Source organism: Alosa pseudoharengus, unplaced genomic scaffold, assembly GCF_046254945.1.
Source record: "Alosa pseudoharengus isolate Yale_2024_CS ecotype anadromous, Long Island Sound unplaced genomic scaffold, YU_APseudo_1.1 YU_APseudo_1.1_scf_2, whole genome shotgun sequence".
Classification (NCBI taxonomy): domain Eukaryota; kingdom Metazoa; phylum Chordata; class Actinopteri; order Clupeiformes; family Clupeidae; genus Alosa; species Alosa pseudoharengus.
The window spans coordinates 36,107,737-36,122,294 of record NW_027468663.1 but is presented as its reverse complement, the minus strand read 5'-3'; the positions used below and the strand labels follow the sequence as shown (position 1 = coordinate 36,122,294).

Below are 14,558 nucleotides of genomic sequence, written 5' to 3'. Positions count from 1 at the left end.
ATGCTATCAATTTTAGCTAAACAAAAGGCATCTGTCAATATCAGATGGAATGCCCCAGGACATTTAACTGCCATCAGTTGGGAAGAAGGCTAAAATGTGAGACATCTACAGGTGTACTAATTACTGTTGCTTGAATAGTAATTGAGTAGTCAATTTCACATTGAGAGCACAAAAAAGAGACCTAAAGAGTCTAGTAAGTCTGTTTTTTCAATGCCTTTCTCCACTACAGTTACCCTGACCATACTCCAGTTACCTAGCCTAGAAATCTAGACGCACCCTAGCGGCGGCAAATTAATTTGCTCAGCCTGTACGTCTAGTATCAAACCATAGGGATTTCTATTGGCTGACGCCGTGGACATCATCCAATCACAGCGCTCTATTTTGTTAGAGAGTCTTAAGGCGGGCTTAACAGGATAACGACAGTCCTGCGACGGTGAACAACAAGGAAGGTGGCTATGGCGAACGAAAAGCGGTTGTTTGAATCGGCGTTGGCGTCAACTTTGGAGGAGTTGGACTTGTGCTTTTCTTTGAAAGTTGAGCAACACAATGCACATAAGTCATTCCTTTCGAAGAAGGATGTATTTGCCGTTTTGCCGACCGGATACGGATATGGTCGTAGCGCTGGCCTATTGCATGCCTAGGCAGTTTGAAAGACAATTCTCTGCCCGCCCCTTGGATTAAGCGAGGTGAATGGTTCGATTCCAGACTATACATTTCAATGATATAGGATGGCCCGCCAGGCTACCAGTTACCAGTTAGTTTGAACATTTAAATCCATAAACACTTAGTATGTTGTGGTTACTTCGAAGACTTTTTGGAAAGTATGTGTTATTGTACAGCATGAAGTATAGGCATACAGCAAACAGGGCTATGGGCAAGGACCCTTATCGTGAAGGCCCTGAGTGATCTGGCACACATCCAAATGTCCTCCTTTACAGTGCTCTCCCCTTTCCACCATAGTTTGCGCTTTCTCTTATTTTTCTGGTCAAAAATGAAACACATATACAGTAAGCAGGATAATCTATCCAGCCGGAGCGGGCTGGGATTTAAAATTAACACAGATGGGTACTTAGTTCAATAAAATCCTTGAACTAGTGGTGGCGATGCAAACATCATCTCTGGGCGCTTGTTTGAAAAGCACATGGATTTGCAGGATTAGGGGAGAGGCCGGGACGGGTCCCAGCCTAGGAGCACTGCAGCTACATTTGGTAAGAGAAACGCACTGCACTCTCACAAATACACACACACACACACACACACACACACTCACACATGCACGTATACGGACACACACACAACGCATAAGCACACACACACACACATGCAAATAGATGCACACACATACACACACACACACACACACACACACCGTTTTCTGAAACAATACAAACAATACAATAAATCTGAACAGGAGCGTGTTCAGGTTTAATTTTTTTCAGAGGAGCAAATCTATAGCAAACCAAACTGTTGTAGTTCCACAAATGCTAGTGACCAGGATATTCTTATTCTTTCAAATCGATGAAGAGAAACGTCAGTATGTCCATGGGGATACCTACAGACACATTGTAGCACAGTGTGTGTGTGTGCGTGTGTGTGTGTGTGTGTCTGTACTAAAACCTTCACAGCTGCTCCAGTGAAAAGGGAGAAATCCCTGTAGAACTCCCCCTGTATGCCAAATGGATCTCCAGCTGCCAGCTGTGTGAGGGGCCTGAGCCCCTCTGCCCCCTGTGAGTGGGGAGGTGGTGGGTAAGGGTTACCCATTAACCGTCACATGCTAAGCAGAGGCCCCACCACCACCATGGGGCTCTCGCGGGCCAGTATGATATGGCCAGCAGCCCTGTCCGTCTAAGGCTTCGAGCTCCTCTGGGTGCCAGACCACCTAGCAGTACCAGTGCTGATCTGGCTCTTTTGTACAGGACTTAAAGGAAAACTCTGGTGATTTTTCACATAGATCTCCGTTTCCCAAGGTCACTGAGCCCGCTGGCCTCAGAGTCAGAAAGTCTCGCGGTCTAGCGATGTAACAAATTGCCGCTACATAGATACACGCCAGGCACCAGAACAAGCTAGAACAAGGTAGCGATAGAGTTTCTCAGACATTCAGTCCTGTTTGAGATTGAACTAACCCACTCCTGTCTGCTGGTGTGCCCAGGACGGACCCACCACAGCAATAATCCAGCAGCCTTCTCAAAGAGCCAGTGTGAAATCAGGGATATCAGACACGTCCTGCGTTGTCAACTTGTCACACATTACATTCTGGTTCACACACATCATCCCTCATTCTCCTCCTCACATGAACCATGGCATGGCATCTGTGAGTATAGTGGGATGAGCCTCATGTGACATAGCACCTATAGTGAGGTTTTCCATAATATTCTAATGATCGGATTACCCAAGGACAACTGAAAACACACTTTAAAGCTTCGTCAAGTCCTTCATTCTCAAAGCCCTTCTAATTCTTTTGATTATTTGATATGTGCAAAAATATGGTCATGCAGTCTACATGTAAAAAATGTAAATGAGATTTTTAGGCCAAGTATACTTGCGTATACAAGGAATTTGGTCTCTGGATTTATCCCATCCGTGAATTAGTGAACAAACAGAGCACACAGTGAGGTGAAGCACACACTAACCCAGAGAAATGAGCTGCCTTGCTACAGAGGCACTCAGGGAGCAGTGAGGGTTTAGGTGCCTTGCTCAAGGCATTCCTACTGGTCGGGGATTGAACCGGCAACCTTTCAGTTAAAAGCCTGAAGCCCTAACCAGTAGGCCATGACTGCCCCTTACACAATAATGAAATAAAAATCATCTTGAGTTTTGAGTTACTGAGGGTGGTGCTGACCTTAGTATTGGTAAAGGCCAATTGACACTGAGCCCACTTTGTGGTGATATGGCAGCAGACAGAAACACAGATGCACTCACCCTGCATCGTTTCCATATCCACATATTAAGGCATCCTTCGCTCCTTCTATCTTGTAATAGTTATCTAGAGATGTAGAAACAAATGTAGGAAAAATTGATAAATATGCACATGTTCACATACATAACATATCACTACTTAAGTATGGTGTAGCAGTGTCTTAGTGTCTCGAGTAGCATTTAGTGCTGTGGTGAATTCATTGCTAAATGTAGCTTCTAGAGTGGCGTTGAATTTTGTGTTTGCTAAATGTTCAGTTAGCGTCTTGAGTGGCGTTTAGTCCTGTGGTGAATTCTGTGTTTGCTAAATGTAACATTAGGATTTCAGGTGGCGTTTGGTGCTGTGGTGAATTTTGCATTGATAAATTAAACATTAGTGTCTCGAGTGCCGTTTGGTGCTGTGATGAATTTTACGTTGATGAATGTAACATTAGCATCTCAAGTGGCGTTTGGTGCTGTTGTGAATGTAGTCTCTCCTACATGTAATGTTCTGAGGGGTGTTTGGTACTGTTGGGTGAGTGTACCCTCGTTCATGGTGAAGTCGGCCATAGACTGCCAGGTCTTGTTGTTGCAGATGAACATGTCGTTGGCGTTGTAGGATGAGTTGACGCAGAGGGCAGTGCTGCGCACACACTTCTGCCGCAGCATGCCCATGAAGAGCTGCAGGCCAATCAGAGCGAAGACGCTCAGGCAGAACATGGTGAGGATCATCACGTCTGCCAGCTTCTTCACTGATTGGATCAGCGCTCCCACGATGGTCTTCAGGCCTGCACAACACACGCACACGCACACACACACACACACACATGCACACACACACACTCACACAAACACACGCACAAACAAACAGACACATGCACGCACACACACACACGCACTCGCAAACATAAACAGAAAACACACACACACAATAGTCTGTAGACCTCCATGGAGATCCAGAGGGTTTAACAACTCACACAACCAAAGTGAGTTAGAACCTCTCATGCATACCAGAGAACACCCTCTAGCATTGCCTACCTGAATGGCAGAAACGTGGTAGTAAATTCTTCATTATTCACATTTAAGTAATACTATCTAATACAGCATGCAGCTACTTACAGTATAAGTGCAAGTTACACTATGCACAGTATGTAATGTTTTACATGGAACCTATGCTGAATATATAGTTACTGTACAGGCTTTTTAATCAAAGCACATCATGTGTAAGCCGTAGTGATTGTACCTGGTATGACTGATATTGTTTTGAGGGCTCTGAGAACTCTAAATGTCCGTAGCGCTGAGACATTGCCCAGGTCCACAAACTCTGTCAGATACCTGTCAAAGGCAGGGAGGAGGAGGAGGAGGAGGGGAGAGCACACATACTGTTAGAATGGCAGTGATGACAGCTGGCATGGTCAGTTTCAGTGTTTGTTTTCCTCAAAACAACAATAAAACTATAGTTTATAGAGTACAATTTGGTGCTGGAGAGGGAGCAAGAACATAGAGTAACTCATAAATTGACAAATTGTTGCGGTTATCTCTCTACATGCTTTACTCACACTACTGCTGTCAGCGGGCACCTTGACATAAATTTGAGTTTTGATAGTCAAGGTTATGACTGCCATGTTGAATATCTATAATTTCATTATTTTGTCATAACAATCTATGACTTCCTTGTGGTTGTAAAGAGTTCCAACAAATGGGCTCAATCCAATATGCGGTTTGATGTCCAAAATTCAAATGCAAATCAAGTTGATGTCAATTATTGACATCAATTTGACATCAAGGTATTAAGTTTGTGAGTTGCTTCTAGGGATCATGGGTAAATGCTACTTTTTTCTACTTTCATTCTAATGTTTATTTTTATTAACTGCTCATTGTGGCTTCTTCTTGGCTCATTGTGTAATTGATCGCTTTCTCAATTAACACTAAATTGCTCACTTGAAAATGTCCCAATGTTGGCCACTCTTTTGAGAAGAATTGAGTGGCCAACTTTGTGATTGTGTATCTTCCCTTTGGAGGGAGGATACAGACACACTAAGCAAGTGTGCATTGTGTGTCTGTACAGTGCATCTTCCTTCCCATGGACAGGACGTAATCTGCAGAGTTAATCAATCTCAAAAGACTCCTTTGACATGGATATACATACTGTAACTTGGTAAGAGTTGTGAAAAAATTAAAATGAAAACTTTTTTTGAATTTGAGTAAATTTCATTCAGGCAAATTTCCTATGTCAGCCTCTCAGATCCCCAGACAGGTGGACAGGAGAAACAAACGCAGCGTGAGGGTTGGACGAGCAGATGACAGGCAGACACACGGCCCTCTGAGCTGAGTGTCCTCTGTGCTCCCGTGGTTTGCGTCTGTGCAGATTTGTGTGTGGAGGCCAAACTCTGGCTCTTCCCCAAAGGCTTAGCATTATCCAGACTTCACTGCCATATTCAAAAAATAAAATTACAGTTGCGACCTGAAAGCGCAAGCACACACACTCTCTCTCTATGTGTGTTTTTTTTCTACTTTTTTCCTGTTTGTTTTGGATTGGCTGCCCTGCTTGCAAATTATGGAGCCAGACACGCAACGAATGGCAGGGGATTGGCGTCTCATTGGCTTTACCCAGCAGCAAAAAAGCAGCGCTATGCAGCCCCTTCAGGTGAACCTCACAGCCTCAGGTTACCCTACTCTCACATGCTTGCCTTGTGTAACTGCATTCCAGTGGGTTTTCCCAACCATAATTTGATTGGCTGGTGCCTTGCGTTGCTGTCCATTGGTGCAGCAAAAGTTTAACATTTCTTAACTTTTTGACAGAAGCAACAGGAGCAACGCAACAGAACCATAATACACTTCAGCAACGGATGACATAAGCCCATGTAAAGTGTATGAGATGCGTCTCCAGCACTGCATTCAGCACAAGCGTGTGTGAGCACCATTACACTAATGGTTCCCAGAGGAAGCTTCAGAACCATGGACAGCAACGTGTGGAGTAGCAGATGTTGCCTCAGCAGCTCCATGCAGACCTGGGCCTCATCCAGGTAATTTCAGGTGTAGCCACTGATCTCAAAAGAACATGCCACTTTTGAAATCATACACACTTGACCCAGTGTTCCTTTAGGGATCAGTGATTAGTCGTGAAGTTATACCTAGATAAGCCAGTTACCTTGCAGTTCCTCGTACAGTTCTCTGGGGCTGGAAGAACCAGGTGAGAATACAATCTCTGTCAGAATACAGCTTCATGTTACACACAGAGCTCCAAGGGAAAGGCAGTCTGGGGACACAGCAGGCCAAAGGGGCGACACAGCTCAGTGTCTGTGACTTCAGTGAACACACCTCTGCAGTTTCAGCACCACGGAGAGCGGCTGTGCAGTTCTGAGTTCTCATCTCCAGAGTGCCCCACAGAGACTGGCCTGGGTCAGGGAATGGACCCTTTTTCATGTTTTCTTTCAATTACTTTGCACCAGGGATGTGGCACAATCAATGAAATCAAATCTAATTGATATGAGATTAACCCCTGTGTCCCCTCTGAGTGTGTGCTGGTGTGCATGTCCAGTGTGTTTCTCCAAGCTACTCACGCCATGCTGATGACACTGAAGTCCAGCCAGTTCCAGGGGTCCCTGAGGAAGGTGAAGGGGCCCACACAAAAGCCCCGCGCCAGGATCTTAATCAGGGACTCAAATGTGTAGATACCTGTGAATGTGTACCTGAGCGAGAGACACAGAGAGAGAGAGAGAGAGAGAGAGAGAGAGAGAGAGAGAGAGAGAGAGAGAGAGAGAGAGAGAGAGAGAGAGAGAGAGAGAGAGAGAGAGAGAGAGAGAGAGAGAGAGAGAGAGAGGCAGGGGCAAATATGAGAAACACACATACACACACACACACACACACACACACACACACACACACACACACACTTGTCATACGTGTGTACCTAAGAGAGAGATAGTGAGAAATAGAGAGAGAAAGAGCGAGAGAGGGACAGAGGGACAGGAGGAGGAGATACTACGACTAACTGCCCATATAATTAATGCTTTGGCGAAGTGTTTGAATTGAATTGAATTAAATTGAACTGAGAATGGGGGGGGGGCAAGAGGCTGAGAGAGATGGAGGGGGGGGGAGAGAGAGAGGAGAGAGAGAAGGTGAGAGAGAGGGTGTGTGAGAGAGAGAAAAAGAGGGCGGAGAGAGGATGAGAGAATGAGACAGAGAGAGGAGGAGAGAGAGAAAAAAGAAAGGGTGAGAGAGGAGAGAAAGGGAGGGGGTAAGGGAGAGAGAGGGGGGGCAGGGTGGGAGAGGGTGAGAGAGAGAGGGGGGAGAGAGAAAGGGGGGGTGAGAGAGAGGGGGGGCGGGTAGAGCATAAGCTAAGGAGGGACAGAAAGGTAATGTGTAATCAGCAAATGAGCTGTTGGCTCAAACCAGTCAGGTCAACTTGTCATCAGTCACAGCAACAAGATGACTTGGCTGGGTTAGGTATCACTTTCGGACATTGGCAGGAAACACCCTTGATGTAAACATGAGACCTGGACCTGCTGTTTTTAACTTGAGGCTTGTTAGATTCTGTTTGAAGTAGGCCCCTGATGACAGATACAACAAATGAAGAGTTCAGATGCAATACACGCTAAATCCGTCTGACCACATTTCTTTTAAAAGAGCATTTTTTTCACTCCAGGAGCTCCTGGAGGTTTTTAACTACAAATTGATATTTCAGACCAGGAAGAGAGTGGTACATTGCAGGTTTTGAAGCGAAATTATTTGATTAATGTACTCTATGTATAAATAGTATATATACTCTTTTGATCCCGTGAGGGAAATTTGGTCTCTGCATTTATCCCAATCCGTGAATTAGTGAAACACACTCAGCACACAGTGAACACACAGTGAGGTGAAGCACACACTAATCCCGGCGCAGTGAGCTGCCTTCTACAGCGGCGCTCGGGGAGCAGTGAGGGGTTAGGTGCCTTGCTCAAGGGCACTTCAGCTGTGCCTACTGGTCGGGGTTCGAACCGGCAACCCTCTGGTTATACTGTAAGTCCAAAGCGCTATCCAGTAGGCCACGGCTGCCCCAAAATGTGTGGAGAGCATTCACTCAGCATCGTTATCTCATTTTTTATGGCGGTGGCGTTTAGAGGGTTTTGCATCTGAACTATTATATCTAATATGACTATTACAGTATCAATATAGCGCAACAAATTACTGAACTTACTTCAAATATGAAGTCAAAGTAAATGTGTGTGATTCAGGTGAGCATGGCAGCCCAGTGAGGTGGCAATGGCAATGGTATGTACGTGGTGTGATTAAATCTTCATGCATGCGTAAGCATTCATGTGCATATATGCGTGCATCTTTCTTATTAGAAATGGATAAGTTAGCCATGAAACAACTGCGTGGAGTGGACGTCTGCACCTTATTCCCCACACATTCCCCACATAATTCATCTTTCATTAAAGGTGAGTAGTTGACCAGCCATTCATGTCTACTGCTGGGCAATTTTGTTATCCAATTTGGTTAAGACAATCTGCTAAAATCTGGGTCATGGTGCATTCAATATGGAGAGCAGGCAGACATGTGTTACGAAGCCAACGTTGGTCTCCAGTAAGCCGGTAAATACAGCAAAGAGCCCTGAAAGGTTAAACAGTGTTTGATAAGGGATTTAACACACTGCAGAGCAGAGCCATAGAGGTTTAGGTACAATGCTCACTCTCTTTCGCTCTCTCAATCTATCTATCTATCTATCTATCTATCTATCTATCTATCTATCTTTCTCTCTCTTTTACCCTTATCTATCTATCTATCTATCTAGCTATACAATCTATCTATCTATCTATCTATCTATCTATCTATCTATCTATTTATCTATCTATCTATTTTCTCTTTCTACCTGTTTATCTATCTATCTATCTATTCACCATTTTATCATTTGTCTATCTCTCTCCTGGTCTACAAAAACCCTTTAATGATATAGGCGACAACAGGACTATATCACACAGAGCTATTATTCCATTCCCATGTGGCATGTCACATTCCGGATGCAGAGGCGACGGTGGTCGACGGCGAGAGCCATACTCACAACACTAGTCCCATTCACAGTAAGTTCCCATCGCTCACAGTCAGAGCATGGTGCCAAGACTGGGCTTTCCTCTCCAGTTTGGAGAACCTGGATTAGAGCAGTGATCGCATTGAACACAGTCCTTCTCTAACTCTGCTACTTCATCCTCTGGGTTAGCTGGCAGTGCATGATGAGAACCGCAGCCGGCGTCCGATTTGAATTTGAGTTTGATCTATTCATTCAGACATCATACACTTAGAATACAAATTCTAAACATGCATCCATGTGCTAAACAATAGCAAACCATTACTGTACATCTTTGTAAACCGAAATATAGGCAAGTCATTTGTCTCTGATGTGTCTTAGACTAGTAAACTGTTGCTGGATCAGTCAGAAGTCAGTCATAAGAGAAAGAGAGTGGTGTGTGTGTGTGTGTGTGTGTGTGTGTGTGTGTGTGTGTGTGTGTGTGTGTGTGTGTGTGTGTGTGTGTGTGTGTGTGTGATGCGCAGGTCTACTCACTCAAGGTACTTTGTCCAGTGGGGTGGGTCAGACATGGCCATGAAGCAGCAGTTGGTCAGGATGGTGCACATGATGAACAAGCTGAACAATGTGGCCGCAGGTTAAGGGCTCTCACACCACAACACATCACAACATGGAGTGCACAACATTAGAACACGGTATCATACGAATTGTAATGAATCATGACTAGATGGTCAAAGACAGACAGACAGACAGACATGCACACAGATAGATAGATAGATAGATAGATAGATGGATATTGTGGACTTGTAAACTCTTGGCCAAACAGTTGAGTGGCTATGCTATGTCACGTTTGGGCTAGTGTATATCTCTCTTCTCTAGAGTTTGTACTATCCTCTGGTGTCTGGTTTCAACCGTTAACGGGCGTGATGTTTGGGCCGGCAGCTACCCCCCCCCCCCCCCCCCCCCAAACACACACACACACACACTCAGAGCGAGAGTCCTTCAGGCTCATATCCAGCAGCAAGCAGGCTGGCTGCGAGCTAACAGGGAGTGGTCACATGATGTGAAATCTCCTTGCTCTTATTTCATTGGAGGTATTAGCTGGGATATGGGGGGATTTGGAGCTGGCCAAAGAACAGCACACAAACCCTCTCCGAATGGGCCGCACCAAAGAGCCAATGCCCTCCTATGGACTCCGCTTAACAGGCCTGAATTGGTTTATTGTATGGCATACGCACGGATCAAGGCCCAGGCCTCACTGATCTAAAGAGACTCTGGCAGGGGACTTAGGAGTCTGTGGGTCCATTCCCAAACAGACTGAGAGCTTGGCAAATGACTGAATAACTTTACAACATGCCTGCTTGTTTTTAATTGTAGTCATAATCAAGGCAAAATATTAATCTCTGTGTTTTGTATTACCGTGGTAACATTTGTTGCTGTTGATATTGACAATGCCGTGGTAACACTGGCATGTCAAACATGATGTCACACACTGAGGCAGCTGGAGACATTCTGATAAAAGGTGCCTATGATAGCAGGAGTGTGCGTACAGTGTTAGTAATATTTGATAGAGTAAACAGGCACATGGCCACTAGGGTGCGCTGGAGAGCACTACCCCCAAATGTAAATATTACCCCCAGATAGAGATGTATAGTAAGTGTGTTTATTTGTGTGTCTAAACTTTAGTTCACAGTGTTCCGTCAAAAAGAGAAAGCAAATCAGAAATTGTGTACAACCCATTCAAGAGAGCTAATGTTGATCACTGTGATGCCATTATCCTTATTATGCAAGGGAGAATATTATCACACATTACATCATACAATCCCTTCCTTCAACTCATAGACTTTTAACCACCACACACATAAACCCATTACACTCTCTTCACACGTACAAGCATTAACACACACACACACGCACACACACACATACACACACACTCAGGGAGAGAGAGTACTGTATCAGCCTGGCTGGACAGAAAGGATATGAGTGTGTGAGGATGTGTATGGCGATCCGTCTGATGAGATGAAAGGGGCTGAAGATGTAGAGGGCTGACGTGGCACTGAATCTGAAGATGGCTTTCCCTTTATTCAGCACTATAAAGGTCTGCAGAGAGAGAGAGAGAAGGGACAGCTCATTATTCAGCGCAAACCATCCTTAAACATACAGCAGACAGACAGATAGATAGATAGATAGATAGATAGATAGATAGATGGATAGATAGATGGATAGATAGCATAGACATTACCATGACCACACAAACACAAGGATTATAAATAAACCTAAAAACACATATCAGTAAATAGATAAATAAATAGGTCAAATAAGACAGTAAAAAGTATATATTATCTTAAAATACCACAGAATCAGTCATAGACTGCGGGCCTGCTTACTTGTGCATTGTGCAAACGTAAAAAACTATTCATCATACAACCCATATCCACATACAATCCATCAGTAGCCACATTATGTCAAGCACTGCTTCCTTTTCTCTGAGTGTGAGGCGAAGGTGAATGGGCCCTTCAGAGAAGTGACCCATTTGAAAAGCCCAGATCCCACTACAGCCCACAGAGATGAATCCACCCCCCCCCCCACACACACACACACACACACTCAGATTATTTCCATTACATTAGCAATTAGATTTTGACGAGTTATTAAATAAATTAGATTTTCCCCATCATTTAAATTAGGGGCCAGACTTCTTTCAAGATCTGCCCAAGGTGCTTCCTAGTGTACAGACAAGACAAAATAGCATAAACACTAAACAAAGCTAATGTTTACACATCTAAAATAATAATAAACACTAAATAAGGCTAACGTTTACACATCTAAAATAATATATACACTAAATAAGGCTAATGTTTACACATCTGCTCATGGCTGACCTTGCTCACAAGACACAAGCCACACAAATAGGCAGCATGGCTGGAGCTTTGGATCCCAAAGACCAAGCTGCACACATTCACACATGGTGAACAGTTGGCAATTACAGCATCCAAACCTCACACTAAAGCATGTCAACATGCCACATTAAGTCATGTGACACACACACACACACACACACACACACACACACACACACACACACACACACACACACACACACACACACACACACACACACACACACATATACGCACAGTCAGATGCTGTCAGACACAATCTAGTTCAATTTTCAAGTTTCAAGTTTTATAGTCTTATATACTTTGCAATTCAGCGAAATTCTTGTGCCACAGTTGCAGTAGTGCAAGGATAAAAGGGGTAAATAAACACACAGTTTATAAATAAACACAGTCTCACACACACTGACACACTCACACGTTCAGTCAGATACTGTCTGGCCCACACACATGCTCAACCATGCACCAGGGACCTTTCTGGCACAGGGTGCACAGGATGTGCATACACAACACAACACAACACACAAATAATACACACATCCAACACACACGCCTGTCACAAACGTAACTTAATCACACTGAACACTGAACAAACTGAACTCATGTGTGTATAGAATATAGTACACAATTAAATAACATGACTAATGTTTTCAAAAATGGAGATATAGCATTTTGGAATCAAACTCTTCAAATGTACATACATGCATTCACACACACACACACACACACATACACACTGAAAAACTCACTCCCTCATTGTCTCGCATTCGCATACACACACACACACACACACACACACACACACACACACACATACAAATGAAGCCAGCCGCTTCAGTGTTTCCAAGGCAGGGCAACAAGCAGGACCTCCAGCAGAACAGATTGTATCATTTATTTAAATATTTATTTTGTCTTTGGTTAATCCCCCCCCACCTCCCTCCCTTCCTCTCTTCCTGTCCAGAACCACTTACATGCACCAAAACAGACACTCTAATACACACACACACACACACAAATGCCCTTCTTTGTGCCCCCCCCCCCCCCATCCTTTAGTTGTCCTTAAGCTGACGGTTTAGAGGGCTGGGACAACTACAGCATCTTTCTTTCTTCCTTTCTTTCACTTGTTCTTTCTTTTTCTCATTCTCTCTCTCTTTCCTTTCTCTTTTTCTCTGTAAATCTAAATTCTGTAATCCAATTGCAGCAGGGGCCAGGCCCAGTCTCTCTGACCTAAGTGCCCTCTACTAGATCACCATTTGCCAGCCTGGGACTGCCAGATCCTAAATGCCCCCACAACAAGGGTGCAATCACAAAACTACCGGCCTGAACTGATCTATCATTAAAGGGCTTATTCCAAACCACACAACAACAGCTGTGTCAGCTAGCCGTCCTAGGCTTGAGCCGCTGTTAGTCGGCCTTTCTGATGACTGCTCACAGTGGAAGGTCAACTGGCTCTTATTATAAGGTTTTAAGTCACACTGTTGCACTACTGTAACCTAAGGCATACATGTAAACTCAAACACACACCAACACACGCCAACATACGCATACACACACAAGCATGCATACTACATACACACTATGTTTGTCCTTCTTTACGCTTCTCTCATCCTCTCAAAGGAACTCTGGATGCCATTCATAGTGATCATTGGGTCCTTGGTTACCTTTCTGACCAAGGCCCTTCATCCCGGATTACTCAGTTTGGCTGAGCGGCCAGATCTAGAAAGACTGTTCAACTGTGAGACCTTATATAAAGAGATGTGTGCCTTTCCTAATACAGTAATGATTTAGGCACAGGTGGACTTCAATCAAGATGTAGAAGCATCTCAAGGACCATTGATAGAAGTAGGATGCACCAGAGCTCAATTACAAGCGTCATAACAAAAGGTCTGAATACTTATGTAATGGAATGTTTCAGTCTTTTATTTTATATAAATTTATAAACCACTCCAATCAACTGTTTTTGTTTGTGGAGTATTGTGTGTAGATTGATGACAAAAAAATGAATTGAATCCATTTTAAAATGAGTCTGAAACATAACAAAATGTGGAAAAAGTGAAGCCCTGTGAATACTTTCCGTATGCACTGTATTCTACACACACACACACACACACACACAAATACACACACACACACACACACACACACACACACACACACACACACACACACACACACACACACACACACTCACCTTCTGGTTCTTGTAGTAGGGGTCAATATCCTCCAGGGGCGCCCCCACCAGCCCCGTGGGGATGTCTCCGAAGATGCGGGGCAAGCCCTTGCCAGCCTCCAGGTCGGCGCGGGGCTTGGGCGCCTCAACGTCGCCCAGGTCCTCCTGGTAGTCCTTGGCACGTTTGGCCTGCTCCTGCTGGACCCGCTGCTCGATTGCGGCCAGGGACTCGCGCGTGAAGCGCCGCAGGCTCTCCTGTCCCGACGGTAGGAGCACGGCCGCCATCTTCTCATCCTGTTAGCCGCCGCTGGCGGGCCTCGGGCTACTCACAGCTGGACACACAGGGGAGAGAAAAAGAGAGTTAGAGAGAGAGAGAGTTACAGTAGTGAGTTAGTTATTTCTACAATATAGCACTATTGCTGAAGCTATTACTGTCCTTTTAGTAGCATTTACCATTTATACATTTATTTATTTTTTCCTTTCATTATTTAATTTTATCTTTATACCAATATTAATGTTACGTAAGTTGATTATTAACATTGTTGCCAAAGCCACAATGACTTTATTCATTCATGCCAATAAAGCCCCA

General features: G+C 44.3%; 1 protein-coding gene across 1 annotated transcript in view; it reads right to left on the bottom strand.

The window, feature by feature from the left end:
* LOC143133485 (sodium channel protein type 2 subunit alpha-like) overlaps window positions 1-14,254 on the bottom strand; it is a 66,684-nt gene extending 52,430 nt beyond the window's left edge. The window contains exons 1-7 of the mRNA XM_076293246.1: window positions 13,991-14,254; window positions 10,884-11,002; window positions 9,437-9,526; window positions 6,456-6,584; window positions 4,136-4,227; window positions 3,438-3,680; window positions 2,920-2,983 (exon numbers count right to left, since the gene is read on the bottom strand). Of these exons, the coding sequence (XP_076149361.1) occupies window positions 2,920-2,983; window positions 3,438-3,680; window positions 4,136-4,227; window positions 6,456-6,584; window positions 9,437-9,526; window positions 10,884-11,002; window positions 13,991-14,254 (1,001 nt within the window). The remainder of the gene's footprint in view (window positions 1-2,919; window positions 2,984-3,437; window positions 3,681-4,135; window positions 4,228-6,455; window positions 6,585-9,436; window positions 9,527-10,883; window positions 11,003-13,990) is intronic.
* Window positions 14,255-14,558: the final 304 nt, after the last annotated feature.